Here is a 16,192-nt window from a genome sequence, read left to right on the forward strand (position 1 = left end):
AATATGAATATTTATAATGATAACCAATGAGCAATAATTCATTTGACCAAATTCTGTCTTCATGTTCTTCAATACTGAACCGTGCCCAAGTCCGGCACGGCTCAAATGACCGAGTGTGCGTATGCCCTCAGAGTGCATTGCATATGACTAATCGACATCAACGTACTCCGTTTAAGGCAAGCTTTAGCTGACTTTCAGGATGAGGTTCCGTTAAATGTTCAGAAGTTTTACAGCCTGCGTGAGGAAGCCCACTACGGGCTTTTCGCCATCTTTACTGTTAGTCTGTTATTTCGAGATGATAAGAAGAAATCGCACCGCCTCAACCGTGAGTACCTCTTTGCCAGTTCTCATACTTGAAAGCATAAAGAAATATTTCAGCCGAAGTTTAATGCCACTTGAAACATTGCAAGTTGTACTCACTTTGACTGTCCTAAAGCTTGTGGCATCATCGATCCCGTTCACCACAGCAGAATCAAGACTTAAGTAGTTGTACTTGCTGAAGTCCCGGTCCAGCTTCAGTTTTTCTGTTACACACAAATCAGGTGTAACATTACAACTGACATTGGGCTATACACATTCATATTTTAGTGACTTGAAATATTAGCATGATGTCCAATAAAAAAAAAAATCAGCTTGAACAACAGAAGATTAGAGGAGAAATTGTCAGTGTAAAATATTTGCCAAAAAATCTCTTAATATGCCAAACATGCATTTAGCTCACCATGCAAACCTAAGATTGACAAGTAACTAAAAAAAATAACTTGACGTCTAATTAACCTGGCAGACAGTGAATATGTACTGGAGCAATTTGTCAAGTCAAGCAGTATAGTGAATTATTATTATTCAGAAACTCAAGGTTGAGTGTCAAAAATAGCCAACGGCCACTTGAATAAAATCCTCAGCTCTATTCCTTCAAGAAATGACTTGACCATCTCAAGATATAATACGGGTGAACTCGCACTCCAAGAGAAAAATGGCAGTATTAAGACTCCCACTATGCACAACAAAAAATTTTGATTTGTCTAGAAACTCACGCTAGATTTCATCAGCGGCTGTGTTAACTAACTGAATCAAGCCTTCTCCGATGTGTGTGCGCTCTAGAGTCAATGGCCATTATGTTCTTATCCTGTGCAGGACACAAAAACAATGCCCTCCATCCGCGGAAAAGCAAATACAAGGAACAGGTTTCACAGCCTCCCTTTGTTCTCTGCGGTGTTTGTTAAGCAGGAAGACGGTGCCATTAATGCATTGCTCGAGTGTTTGTCCAGCTGCACTATGGCTGCCAATGCTCACGCCACATCTTGGTCAATCTGCGTTACTTCTATGTCCATTAAAAAAGAAAAAAGAAAAAAAAGAATTCAAAGCCTAAGTAATGAGGACACACATCATTGCCGTCTGACATGCAAATTGAACTAATGAAAAGAGAAAGTTGAAATTACAGACTTAAGAGTTGTCTCTGAAAATAACATTCCTGTGTATTGTTGTGCATATTTCTGCCATTTATGTGGAGTCCTTAACTCAGCCATTTTCACAGAAGCAATCCCCTTCGCTCCCGGCTGTTGTACTGGATCTTGACAGATTTTGCAAGGCCCGCAGAATATTGTGTTCTATTGCTATGTTTATTGCTAAAACATGGAACCAACCAAAAGAAAGATTAGAGTCTCTTGTATATGTATATGTCTATCTGTCTCTGTTTTGCAGCAATTATTGTTCTATTCATCATTATTCCCAAATTTGTTTAAAACAGTAGGGAAAGGAGCTGCATCAAAGCCTTTTGTATACGCGAGCATAAAAAAACATAATAAAAAATAAGCCTCTAGGAGAATGGTAATATTTAAAATAGAACGTATTTATATGTTTTTGGGAGCAAAAGAGTTACCTGTATAACACATATAACGCACGACTCCAAGCACAGTCCAATTTAATGTGAAGTATGCTGAAAACCTACTGAGTGTGTCATCAGAAGCTCCGGACAAGAGCTGATAAAAGATGTGGAAGTTCCTCTCTCCTCGAGGCTGTTTCACCACACGGGACTTCTCCAGCAGATCTAAATAAGTGACGGAAAAACAAACAATGGTGGTCAAAAAATAAAGTGAACAAGAACTAACATTTTCCTTCAGTTACTTTACTAGGTGATAAACCATTAATGCATGGTTGACCAGCCTTAAATTCACCATCTAATCTGCCCTCCAAAAGTAATCACACAGTCTTTATTTTTGCTGTACACCAAAACAATTGAGATTTTGTTTTTTTTATGTCCAACTTGCTTGGAAGGGTGTGGAGGGACCGTACTGTACAGCTTCTCAATTACAAACCATGTCGTCCGGTTGTTATGGCGACCAAAGGCAATGTTTGTAATCATGTTCCTGTTTATGTGCGCACTTTTCAGTATACGTGTAAGAAAGCACATCAGCATTCTAAGTAGAGATCCTAGTTACAGTACGTGTGAACAGTCCATGATTAAAAGGGAATCGGTCATCTGCTCACCGCATTAGACTGAGCCTGATTTAATTAAAGACCAGTTACAGAGACGGGCAGCTGCCCCGCAGGATGACAGCATTCATTCCCTTTCTCTGGTTAGACATGATCCAAAATGTATATGAGGTTCAAGTCATTTTTAGCCACTTTCCTTACCCTGGTGGGATGTTTTGCTTGGACGCTATTCAATTAAAACGAGGCATATGTTTCTTTGAGAATACAAAGACGCTACTTTGTGACTAAGGTGGTTCACAAGCAGATGTGGTGCCTTGCTTGACGACATAGCGGACACTCCCGGGCAGGCTCCAAGATGGCGGATTTGAGTTGTACAGTGCAAGTAGGAAGTCAACAGACGGTTAGCTCTATAAGTCACCTAAAGGGGAAGACAAGCCCCACAATTTTTTTTTTTTTTTACAATAATATTTTCTATGCAGCCCCACTGGTCTAAATATTGTGTTAGTGGAATATGAGTTAAGCAGCAAAATACAGCTGTTTTTATCTATCTTAGGGGGTGGCCATTTTGCCACTTGCTGTTGACTGAAGATGACATCAATGTTGCTCAGGTCTCAGGTAACAACCAATCACAGCTCAGCTTCAGAAAACAGGTGAGCTACCATTGGTCGTTGCCTGAGCCCTGCACAACTGTAATGTCATCTTCAGTCGACAGCAAGTGGCAAAATGGCCGCCCCCTGAAATGGATAAAAATGGCTGAATTTTGCTTCATAACTATTAATCAGAATATCAATGTTCCCAATCGTTTACCTGAACCATCCCAATCCTGTTCTTTATATTGGCCACTGGCCGCCATTTTAGAAGTCAAAATGGGCTCTTGTAAATCAAGAGTAGCTAAACTGACTCATCCAGTAGGTGGGCACAAGGAGGACAGATGCAATGAAAGCTGTGCGCCCAAGTAGAGAGCCATTTACTGACCTGGGGATCACCCGGCCCGTGAATCACAACTCAAGCACATCAATAACAGAACTAGTGAGTGGCTGATAGGAGCGATACACAAGTGTGAAACACTCCATGTGAGCTAAAATATCCTTCCACTGTGTCCATACAAAGCATTCTGACTAATGCTAAGAAAATACAGTAGATGACTCGTGTAAGGACACAAAACAAGAGGGACCTGATAGATTGCTTCTTTAAGAGAAAACCCACATTGACCTGTCCGGCCAAAAGGTCAGCCTGCTCTGTCTGAAGAAGTCACATGTCACTGGCTTGTCCTCACACTCACTCTCTTGCGCTGGAATCAACTTAGGCCAACAAACAGAGAGTCACTTGTGCCTCCAACATAAGCTCCTCTCGTTGTTTTCTGTGACCTCTGGCGGGGAATCCGGCGCAGACAAAACAATGTGAACAGAGGCAAGATAAAAGCAAAACCGAGACAAGAACTGAATAGGGGGGCGTCACATTGCGGAGGGGGTGTGTTTTGTTCAGTATAAGATTGGCTTTGGTGTGGAGCATCTGTGGCTATACAACGCAAAGTCTGGACAGTTTCATGACAGAATGCACGGTAGTTTTAATGGACTGCTGACATCTTTATTCTTCATATGGCATGTGCATTACGAGTGGCTTCTTTGCAATACTTAAGAATGAGGACGGGTTACTTACAGTTGCTGATGACTCCACCAAGAGGATCACCTTTGAAGTCAAACTCAATGTCCATGTACTTTCCCTGTAGGTCACAGATCACCAGTTACAAAATTGCAGAATCAGAACTAAGCATGTGACTCTGTTGGAGGCAAAAACGGCACCATGTTGACTTTTCATTTACTGTGTATGAACTGAAGACCTCCAAATTCAGTCAATTGCTCGGCCGTAAATAGAAATAAAAATGCCATTCCAGGTCCCCTTTTTGTCACAGAAGTTACACAAACAGCTTGTGGTCAGAACTGTCCAAGTTTAGCTGGTAAGTGCGCTCCCAACAACCCCAATAAGGCGACTATGTTCAGTAAAATGCAAAAAAGATGGTTTCATGATCATGCATGGGTGTCTGGTGATCTGGTATCCGGTGGGATGTCATCACGACCTTGTCTGAAGGTTTATGCCAAGGTTACCTAAATATAAACAGATCAGGGCCGTAATCCTTTATAATACTCCTGCATGGGTACAACTCTGGTCTAAATCTAAGCACTGGCATGATTTCATAGACGTGCTATGAAGATTAGTTATCTCATATTGCATGATAATTGAAAAAAAGGGATGGAAATGTACATTTCTTAACTGAATACTGGCTAAAGGGTGTTTTGTCTACTTCAGGAGGAATGTACAGTACAGCCAGTGTTACTGTTTAAGTGATTAATGTGCTAAAGCAGTGCGGTTTAACGGGATAGGGGTAAAACAACGGCTACATCCAAAAGACCTCAATGAGGTGTGAGAACCTTTGAATTTTATAGGAAAGTGCGTACAAAATCTAATTAAATAGTTGTCTAACGTCCGAGAAGCTGCGCAATAAGCTATTTATTCAATGTGATTTAGGCATATGTGGGCTGTGAGACTATATGGGAACTGGGTAGGAAAACGACTTCATGACTTTTTCCATTCATAGCAGTAAAAAGTGCTAACATAATCACCCCAAAAATAAAAGATCATTAATATATAGAGATACACGAATACTACAACAGTGTTGTTTGAGCATGGGCAAGAATATTACTTATTGTTAGTATTTAGCCCCAAAGATCAGTTCATGACCAGTGAAAGACTTGTCGGGACGGTGTCCTTAAAGACTTTTACAAAAGCCATTTCATGTGTGTCACTTGAGAATATCAAACATGTTCCAGGTCTGCTGCTAAGGAGAAGCATAGGGGAGTGTGTTTTTCCCAAAACATTGTATGAAAAACGAACACAAATACTTTTAACCATGGAGACCGCTTGCTTCTTACATAAAACATCTGTTGCCTTTTGCTGTGAAAGACATTCTTGAGATGGGTATACACACAGTACAGTACAAATTAAACCCATTTCAAGCCTGATCAAGACATATCTGGTGAGGGAGTAGTCGGACACTCAAAAACTTACAGTAAGTAACATCTTAATAAATACAATAAGCAATCCAAGTATATTATTACAAACGTGCTTCCTTAAAAATGTGGTCCCCATAAGATCACTTATTTCAAAGACAGGTACACATTAAGAATGTTCATCAACAAACATGAATGACAGTTGAAAGAAAAGCCATTATTGAGAAGCTATTGACGAAATGTGCTACTTACAAATCTGGACGAGTTGTCATTCCTCACCGTCTTGGCATTTCCGAAGGCTGAAAAGTAGGAAAACAGTTAAGAGTAATAAAATAACAATATTGCATGTCAAAACACTCATGAACAGAAAAAGGCCCAGAAAAAAAGGATTACCGTATATGTCACACTCAGTCATTTGTACAGATGAGGTCCCATAATTCTGTATGGATTAAGTAAAGCACTTGGATTTTGCAGGCGTTGATCGACCTGAACCTTGTTGTCACGCCACATTCAGGTCTAAATACTTTAATATGTGAATTTAAGTGAAATAAAAATAAACATTTTAACAATATTTTTTTATGTTTCAATCACAATAGTGTAATTTTAACAAGGTAGCAAAACATCTCCATATCTATACCAAAAAATATAGTAAAAACTGTATATTGCATTGGAAAAGCATGCAACAAATTGAATGTGCCAGATAGCAAGAAAAACAGAAAGCCGCAGAAAAACAGTGAGCACAAATAAAGACATTACATTAAAGAAGAAAAATTAACATGAAGTCAAAAATAAAGAATATTCGCCGAGCACACAGATGCATTGTGTGAAGCCGGATAACTGTACTACCCCCCCCCCCCCCCCAACCCCCCAAGCTAAACTCTTGCAGATGTGCAGCGACAAAAACACGGGCATACAGCCTCATCCTTCATGGGCATTTCCTGTCCACTGCCCCCCACGGAAAATACCTCTGTCCACATTCCAACTCTACTTGTAGGAATGAGACACATTTAATATACAGGCGCACAATTCAAGCACATTTTCACTTTTGGTAGGTGATTTCAGATTTGCCGTCACACTGATGCATTTACAGGTTAATATGTACAGTATACAGTAATGTGTGTCTGGCGCTATGCAGACAAACCACATCTGCACATTGATCCTTTTTTTATTTTTTTATGCCAGCTGTCTCCATTGTTTCATCTGCTCCACAGTGGATTCCAATCTGAGACGTTCTCATGATTGTGTTCTATTGCTTTGAAACATCTGGACATAGATGAAATCTTAAGGTTACTCAAACCGAATTCAAATAAAGACTCAACAGTTTACACGCGGCAACATATACAGAACATACTCCAAGGAATCTTCTTTCTACCCTGTAAAAAATGAGCAATATTATTGTAGCTTTGCTGCAACATTTTTCTTGGTGTCTTCAGTTTTCATCAAATCTACACGAGTTATCTTCATGTTCTCGTGCAAAGTAAAAGCATCAGGACAGTGATATATGATGTTCATTATGTTCATCTTTATTCAGTAAAAGTAAGTGTTTTTTTGAAGAATAACTGATTAATATAATTACACGTGTTAGTGATTGAATAAAAAATAAAAATAAATCTCTCAAGAGTGTATCTTTAAAGTTGGGCAAAGAGCCCCGTTTTTTGAGCTACCCTTGATTTTAGACAGACAGTCCATGACAGAGCTTGAACGTCCACCGAACTCACCTTCCAGCACAGGATTGGACTGCAGTAGTTGCTCCTTGACCTTATTCACCTCCTGGCCCTTCCCACACACCGCTGCCACATATGACATCACCAGCTTACTGGCCTCTGCAACAACACACGCAGATAAATATCAAGTCTACTCTGTCGCCAGACGTGACTTATCTTCCAATCTCCACGCCTTAAAAAAAAAAAAAATCCCCTTTCCCTCATCCGCTTTGGCACCTATCAGGGACGGGGTGTGGATCCATCAGACAGAATGTATAGCAACAGTAGCAAAAAACTGGCTCCAATGAGACACCAGATGTGTGCTTAAAAAACGATTGTGTTGCTCCAAACAAGGGGACGAGCTTGTAAGAGTTGGCATTGAGACCATCCTTCCTGCCCAGAGAGAGGACAGTGACCCAGAAGTGATGATCTGTGGGATGTGCCAGTAAGGGATAGGAAGGAGCTTGACATCAGTTGATGGTACAGATCGCTAATGAGCCTGGCAGGTCATCAAACGCTGAGTCAGGGTAAGGCAGGATTGTGGGTAAACATGGAGCAGCCAAACAGAAATGATAATGATCGTCATCATCATCAGCTTTCAAAGTAATGCAGTACATGCTGCAATGATTACTTGCATTGTGTTTCAGGTTAGCAACATCAACTTTCCCAGGCATTGCTTTCAAGCAATACATTTCTTTTACATGTTGTAATTGTCTAATAATATTTACATGCTCAAGAAGCATAAGAATCCCCCGAGCGAGACATGAGCGTCGATGACCCATATTTATAGGGCAGGCCTGTTTTGGATGGCCTTGTTCCACTACAAAGCTTCAGGGACGATGAGATTACTGAAATCCACATTTATCGCTTCCATTTTGCTGGCCAGCATCTTGGGTGGGGGCTTCCAAAAGAGCATTTAACTAAAAGCACATTATGCAAAAAACATCCATTTTGTCCATGGTGTAGTTTTTACTTTAACACAAGGAAATAAAACTGTATTGTCTGCCTTTTTGATTTTATGACATCCACATATTATATACCTATTCACAGAGGTGTTTTCGTAATTCATGAACAAACATGTAATTCTTTAAAAAAAAAATCCTCACCTTCAAAGTAGATTAGATCTAACTCGACACAGCAGCCTCCTGCATAGGAACCATGATACAGTTGCCTTTGAGGAGGTTATGACTAAGTCTTGGACAGATCTTTGTTGAGCATCCCAAACAAGACAAGCTGAGCTGATAAGGTACATTTTTACCCAGAAGGCATGTGCCAACAAACTACAGGCCTGGTCTCAAGACTGTTCGCGTCATAAGAAATATAGAACCTTATGACAAGTGACTGCAATAATCAGATCCAAACTACTGTGTGAATGCCTTATCATACCCTATTTGTTAAGTAGGGTTACGTTTGACATCCCCACAGAGAGTACAAATTAAGAAACAAAGTCAAATATTCCCCAGGAACGTTAATGTAACATCAAGCAAATGAAAAGAAATATGTAATGCAAATTGCTTCTTACCGGTTTTCCCCGTCCCGCTTTCTCCTGTAATGAGAATACATTGGTCCTTGTCCTGGTCTCTGAGTGACCTGTAGGCCTCATCTGCCAAAGCATAACTGGAGGACAAAGAGTACAAACTCATTAAAGACAAATTGCCATTTGTTTATAATCACCGAATTGATGCAAATACATTTAGAAAATATTCAACTGATTTGATATGAAATCCACCATTCCTGAGAAGGAATGGCCATTATTCTTGACTATATTTAGTTGATTATTTCATCATTGAGTAAAATCTTAAAATCTCAATTTCCTGCTAAGGTGACGATTAAAAGATGTTCAAAAAAAAAAGAGGTTCAGAGAAATGTCGCAGTGCTGTGTCAGGCTCAATGGCATCTAAACTAATCAGTAGCATGTGAGTATATTGCAGAATTAGGTCGCATCTGCAAGACAGACTGGAGTCACTTGTTACTTTATTTAGCTACAGGTTGAGATTTAAGATTTGGTACTAACTAAACCATTGCGATATTGATCTCTTAAGTCCCAACTGGTTTGAATTCTGATGAGAAACACATTTGACACATGAATGTTAGACACAATTGTGACTTTATTGAAACCATTGGCCGATGTGTCATAAAAGTTAGCAATTACTGAAATCATCAAACGTGGAGTTTAATCATACATTTTCGCGTTCAAACAACAGAAGATAGGTAGGTAGGGAATTGAGGGGGAAAAAATGACTATGCATCAACATCGTCATACATGGGTATAACATTATAGGTTGAGTTCTTGATTTAGTAGCTATGCTACAATTGGTTTTAAAACGTCTAAATGAAACTGCTGATGATAGCTTCATTTAAGCATCTTGGAGAGCTGAGCAGAATCCACAAACCCACCCGCACATGGAAAATGAATAAACTCCCTCCTGACGCAATCTTTTTCCCCCATCGCCACCCTTTACCACACACAGTGGTGTGGATTTGCGTTTCAATTGGCCTTTCTCTCAAATCAAGATAGACATTCCACCCAGTAGGGCTCTACTGTGGCAAACCATATTTTCATGCATTCGACAGGTGACAACTCAACTTCTCTCCAAGGATACGTGCTGATCTGCACAACGCCTAGACTGTAACCCAATATGTTAAGTGAGTGGAACTAAAATTTGGAAGAATTTGATATGCCAATTTGCTGGCATTGGGGATAGAGGTCATCTCCATCCTGGTCAGACCAGGAACCACAGGCTAGATATAAACAGACAAGACATTTGGAGGCATCACTTAAAGTACTGTAGCATGTTTTTGGTCGGCATGAACCCAGTGTCGAGAATGTTGGGTGAAAAAAAAGATCTAACACCCAAAGTAAATTTTCTAGTTTTGGATTCTCCCAATTGGAAATCCAGTTTTTTTTCTACTACAGTATAAAGTAAACTCACAATTCAAAACTAATTTACTGAGACTACCAAGTGACATTTAGGCTATACAATCTCAAATCTTTCTCAGCTCATCAGTTTGCACTTTTCTAAGACTTGCCACAGGACATTAGTCCACAACTGAAAAGGGCAGCACAGTGTGGCAGATGTCTTCTTTGTGAAAAGCCTTCTGTCGCCTGACTTGATTTCGACAATGAGCAAACCATCATACAATTACTCTGCCCAAGGGGAGAACTGTGGGCCAAATGGGTTAGAGTACCAGACAAAAAAAAGAAAAATGGTGGGAGGTCCATTCCAGGGACTTTCCAAGTGAGTCACAGCCAACCAGGATTATATGCATAGTTTTGGTAAACTACCATTATATTATATATTATTATAGCTCGAATAATAAATGAAATTAGGGGATGGGTGATATGGCAAAAAAAATAAAAATCTGTTTGTGCTTAAATGCCACAATTATTTAATTAACGATTTGATTTTTAAAACAACGATTAATATAATTAATTCGATTTAATGCCCAGCCCTAAATTAAATTGAACTAATCGTTTTGTCCCAGCAAAAAGGTAAATGGGAACAATATTCATTCATCAATGACAGAAATATGCTACCATCAAAAATGTAAATGTGTGTTTTTAAGCATTACAAAGCTCCATGGTCACTATCAAACAGAAGCGAACAAGGCACCAAAATCTCACTTAGCCATCTGAAAAAGTGTGTGAAGTTGGGAATGTGGTCTTGAGACAAGATCCAGGCCAAAGACCATAAGTTGTGCTTGGCACTTCCCCTCCACGTCAGACGACGGGCTATAATTTGGATTTACACGTGGCAGCGGTGAACAAAAACCACAACAGCATGACATCAGCGATAGAAAATAGTTCAGTCAGTTCTCAACTAAACTCCTGTTACCGGGATACGAGGGGTCTGCTAAATGTCCTGTGAGGACTCATTTTGCACACTTTGCTCCCATTGAGGTTAAAGTACATCCCTTCTCATGGAGGGCAGCCAGACTAGCGCAGAGACATGAACATCAATTATAACGCTATTTAATTTAGAGTGAAATACCCCTTTTGCAATTCCCAAAATTGACAACCATTGCACAGAACTTTGCTATATTCAGCAATTTCTATTTTGAGTCTGTGTCTGGAGAGTAGCCTGTGATCTGCGAGTGATCAGGCTTCCCTGCGAGGCAGGAAATCCGCCTGGCTCTGCTGCAACAGCCAAGCAAACGGCACCAGGTGGATGAAGAGGCTGATCTGACCGAGCCTAAAACACACACCCACGCACACGCAATATACATCCATTAAGAGACCATGGGCAAAGCAGCCAGTGTGGGTGGCCAGAAGATTTTGGTTTCTAGCAGATGTGGCCCAGATGTGAATGGTTATGACATTGTGTTGTTAAACAGGTGGTAAGGAGAACAGGCTACAGGATGGCATAAAGACACACATCCAGAATATTTCTACTTGATTTTAAAATTAAAAGTTAAGTGAAGTGGGGCTGCGTTCACTTTATTCTACATGTGTGGTAATGCGTCCTGTTCTATACATTAAAACGTGCGGGTGGGGAGAACAGAGAATTTACTTGAGGCAGAACAATTTTGCACACAAACCAAAAAAGTAAGAGTTTAAAAATGACTACCCAGTATACTGAATGTGACCGAATGCCTGAGTCATGAGATTTCATCGAGTAATAAATGGTGCGGTACATGGATGAAACCTAATGTCCTGGCTACGCAATATACTTGGGGCTAGGGTGTATAGCCACATGAGCAAAGCCACAGGCCGGGAAATGGAAACGGAGGATCAGGACTTCATTTTACGATCGCAAAAGCAGCAGGCTTGTCAGATTGGGGAAATTCTCTCATTGATGCTACTCTCAATGTCTTATTCTGCCGCTAAAGAAATGTCTTTGGCGACTGGTCATGACACAATGACATATATTGAGGCCTTTCACACTCTTACTTTGAGTAGATTTACAGCGTGTGAGTTGATGTTTAGACAAGAGACCCGTTTATTACCTACCAACAATGAACTATGATAACATATTAATGGTGAAACGACACTGTTTATCGAAGATTAGATAACATTTTTTAATCTATGAAAATTCTGGACTACAGCAAGTGAATCAATTACTTATGAAAACAAGCAAGAAAGCAATAACTTTCTATTAATGATTAGTTATCTCACATTGCTTGCAATAGATATAATGCATTTTTGGATTTGCTATTGTGTTTAAAAAAATTTTTTTTTTATAGTTTGATAGCTTGATAAAAATTAACACTTAATTTAGCTAGCGGATATTTGGCATGATGTGAAAGAAGCAGTAGCCTGTAGGCAACAATGTGATATGCTGATGACCCGACTACCACATGTTGGAATCAAATGAGGAAAAAAAGATGAATCCGAAGACGATTTGAATTTTCTTTGCCATCTGTCAGGTAAAATAACCTACCGAAAAGCTAAACGAAATTACAATAGGGGCAATACAAATGCAGCACCGACATTTTTCAGCTACACAGTTTTGTAATTACAACTAGTACAAAAAAAATAGAACAAATTTACAGGCTTATGTTTAATGTTTGTAGCCTACTAAATAACATTTTCTTTAAGTTCTCCCCACCCTCCTCTACCTGAACGTGCCTTTATCGAGTGACTCTAGACTTCCTACAGTGCTGTAACGCAGATTTCATGATGCAACAGCACGAAACAAGAGGTACTATTTCACACTGTAAGAAATCAAGATACATTTTGTCTAGATAACATTGTACATTGCCAAACACAGGCAGTGCGCATTAGCTGATGCAAGCTGGACAGCAACACAATAGCCAATAGTAAGGGCAGTTTAGTCCTAGCCTTGTTTTCTTATTCCTCTAAATGTGGCCTCTTTGTAAGTTTGGACAAAATAGCTGCTTCTACACATGGCCAAATTTCCACAGGCTATTGACTCCTATTCACAATAATTACTACCAAATCCGTTTAACAGCTTGTTTGAGTTAATTTGACCAATCACATGCTAGCCAACCATGACTCTGCACGGGCTGACAGCAGCACAACAGCAGCAGTCCAGTCCATCTGTTTCTTTATCGGCCAATGTACAGGGGACGTCTACATTTTAGTCAGAAGGTTCCTGATGGATTTCCAAATTCAGTACATAGACCGGCAATAGTCTTTGGCTCTTATGGGTGAGGATCTCCACCGGTTTTGGTCACAGTGTAAAGTAAAAAAAAAAAATTATTATTATTTTTTTTAATCTATGAAAATTCTGGACGACAGCAAGTGAATCAATTACTTATGAAAGCAAGCAAGAAAGCAATAACTTTCTATTAATGATTAGTTATCTCACATTGCTTGCAGTTAAAACAAAATGTTACAGTCTTGATCATGTTACCTAACCCCCTAGAATGCAACTAATCTCTCGCCCTGCCTCACCCCGACATCTGGATTTTGGCCTGTTAAACTACCACTTTTCTACCCCCATCCCACTTCACCCACAATACATTGAATTTCTTCTGTGAGCAGAAAGGTAGAAGCTTATTCTTTCTCAATCATTCCTCTGTGGGTTTGCTGATCTCACCTACACGCCAACACAATCTACCTACCTGAGTCAAAATGCCATTTCAGAAAGGGCCCACTCCAAGCAACCGACAAACAGGTTTGCTGCTACAGCAGTGATTATATAAGCCTGTGATCACAACAGAGCCCACGATATGAAAATTATGCAGGAATTTGAATATTTTTATATTTACGTATAAGCATCTGTCCATCCATTTTCTGTACCAACTATTCTGTTCTGAGTTGAGGGGGAGCTGCAGCCTATCTGGGCTGACAAGAGGCGGACCACACCCTGGACTGATCGCCCGTCAATTACAGAGAGGTTGTGGTTGGGGCGTTTTTGCCTATAATACACATTTCAAATGAATGTGGGAACTTATTCATCTACGAGACAACTTAGTACTGAATTTTAGCAGGAAACGCTTGGTACAAAGTCCAGGAGTAATGAGAAATAATGCAGAAACAAAGGCCATATATATTTACAACCTTTAGCTATGACTAGCAATGGAAGGCAAACAAAGGTGCGGTGCCATTAATGCAGTTAGGTCTAATTACTCTTTCGTAGGCCTTTTCCAACAAGAAATCCAAGTGTGTTTTATGTTCAGATTGTTTAGATTTATTTTGGGAGGGTACTAATCTGCAAATATGTCAACTGAATAGCAGTGCGCCTAACAGCTGAAAGCCCCAACATATACACAAGCACAAACTTTGGCCCACTGCCCATGAGTCAAAGATGATGCAATCAGGATGGGACATTGGGGATTTCATATACGTCATTGAACATTTGGATAACAGGATCCCACCCCAGACTACAAATCTGTACTTTTCAATCTGTCAATCCTTGGCAACAATGGACTCCAGACCAGATGTAATGTTTCTGTGCATAGAGCAATAATTAGCTAACCTAATACTTTGCGTTTGTAGAAGAGAAAAGTCTGCAACTGTAGGGAGTACTCATTAACTTTTGGGTGCCGCATCTGACAAATGGAACTCATCTAGTTTGATGAGCACAAGAAATGGTGGCTTGAATGTTTGTTTACGGATTGGCATCTGTCTGGAAATATCAATAGACTTTGATGGTTTTAAATATTTAGGCTTTGTAATGACATTTCAATTGATTGGAACTTATTATCAAACAGCTGTGATGGGAACATTTACCCCAAAATACTCTGCGGGTTGACACACAAGTGTTATTTACTTTTAGAGTGCGGGTGTATTATTTGAAAGTGAAAAGGTACATCAGTTATCTGTTACTAGTTATTTGTTCTTTAAATTATCTCTGCCTGCCACCAAGGTGTTAAATGCCAACGTGTATAAGGATGGCATGCTAAAATCGTGTATGCTCATTTAACGCTTTGACATATAGTCCCTCAAATTGGAAGCAGATTTAACGTCATATTTACGAGGAATCAAAATCCTTCAAATTTGGGTAAGAAAATCACTTTAGTTTAAAATTCCTCCTTACTATTCAAAATGGCACAACAATGCAATTTTGTTAAGTTGATTTTTCGAGGCAATTGAGAAACTTTTTTGAGATCATAAGGTCAATATTGTTGAACTACAGATCAAAAGGCTGTCATGGAAAAAAGTCAAATGCATATCCTAAGTTTTTAACATTAGGTTGAGTCGAGAAGATCAATGCAAAGCCATGAAGCTTAACCATATGTTCTGACTATAGCAGATTAGGATCAATTTATGTAGCATGTTGAAACCATCTTCATTTGACAGTTGTTTACACAAGACAATTGCACACTGATGCTAACAATGTCCAAAGAATTACCATTTCAGTCCATACAGTAAACGCCCTTTTGCCAATGTAACAAATACATCAACAACTACTGGTGTAGACAGGGCCGAGGGCTCCAAGTATGCACAAAGAACCATATCTAGAAGCCCAAGATCATTCAGAAACTGCTCCACTGGATGGGTCGTAATGGCTTTAAAAACAAATTGGTAACCAAATTGAGCAGACGAAGAGATGTTAGCCATTATCTGGACTACCGTGTGCCAGGACTGCACTGTGAAGCAACCCATCATATTTGCATGTCATTTACTTGCTTTACACGGGAACTGGTTTTGTCAATATGGTATGCAAACAAGCATGACATGAGAATGAATTGAATAAAAATTATAACATTTTACGAATGGCGAGCAATGTCTTAAGAATATTGATAGTACTAAAAAAAAAAAACTTGGAATGGAAAAATGACTGTTGTATTACTGTGTCAGACATTAGTGTAGCTAAAGAGCTGACACAGTAGCCCAAACACTAAAACATCTTGCCTTTGACATCATCACTCATTTGCTACATAAGAGGAAATGATAAGCTAAATCATCTGGCAACCACAGAAATAACAATGAAGTTAAGTATTAACTTGCCAACGAATAAACAAAATCCTGCTTTTGTCTACTTAGCACGTGTCAACTCTGGGACATTGGTATTCCCTTTCTTCCAATCTGTTTCTTGAGGGCTACAGACCAGAGACACAGCAGGCTAATTGACGAGTGTTGGGCTTTTGTTTCGCCTTGGCAGCCTCACAGCAACGCTGACGTAACGTTGCTATCGG

The 16,192-nt window shown here is 39.6% G+C and overlaps 1 protein-coding gene across 3 annotated transcripts in view; it reads right to left on the reverse strand.

Annotated features, from left to right (window-relative positions):
* Positions 1-16,192, reverse strand: part of myo1b (myosin IB) — a 48,588-nt gene that overhangs the window by 22,370 nt on the left and 10,026 nt on the right. For all 3 annotated transcript variants that reach the window (XM_086091016.1, XM_086091015.1, XM_086091014.1), the window contains exons 4-9: positions 8,667-8,761; positions 7,160-7,264; positions 5,694-5,740; positions 4,093-4,156; positions 1,949-2,047; positions 421-524 (exon numbers count right to left, since the gene is read on the reverse strand). In XM_086091016.1, the coding sequence (XP_085947142.1) occupies positions 421-524; positions 1,949-2,047; positions 4,093-4,156; positions 5,694-5,740; positions 7,160-7,264; positions 8,667-8,761 (514 nt within the window). The remainder of the gene's footprint in view (positions 1-420; positions 525-1,948; positions 2,048-4,092; positions 4,157-5,693; positions 5,741-7,159; positions 7,265-8,666; positions 8,762-16,192) is intronic.

Source organism: Leptonotus elevatus, chromosome 12 (assembly GCF_054856555.1).
Source record: "Leptonotus elevatus isolate MCC_2025b chromosome 12, RoL_Lele_1.0, whole genome shotgun sequence".
In the NCBI taxonomy this organism is placed as follows: domain Eukaryota; kingdom Metazoa; phylum Chordata; class Actinopteri; order Syngnathiformes; family Syngnathidae; genus Leptonotus; species Leptonotus elevatus.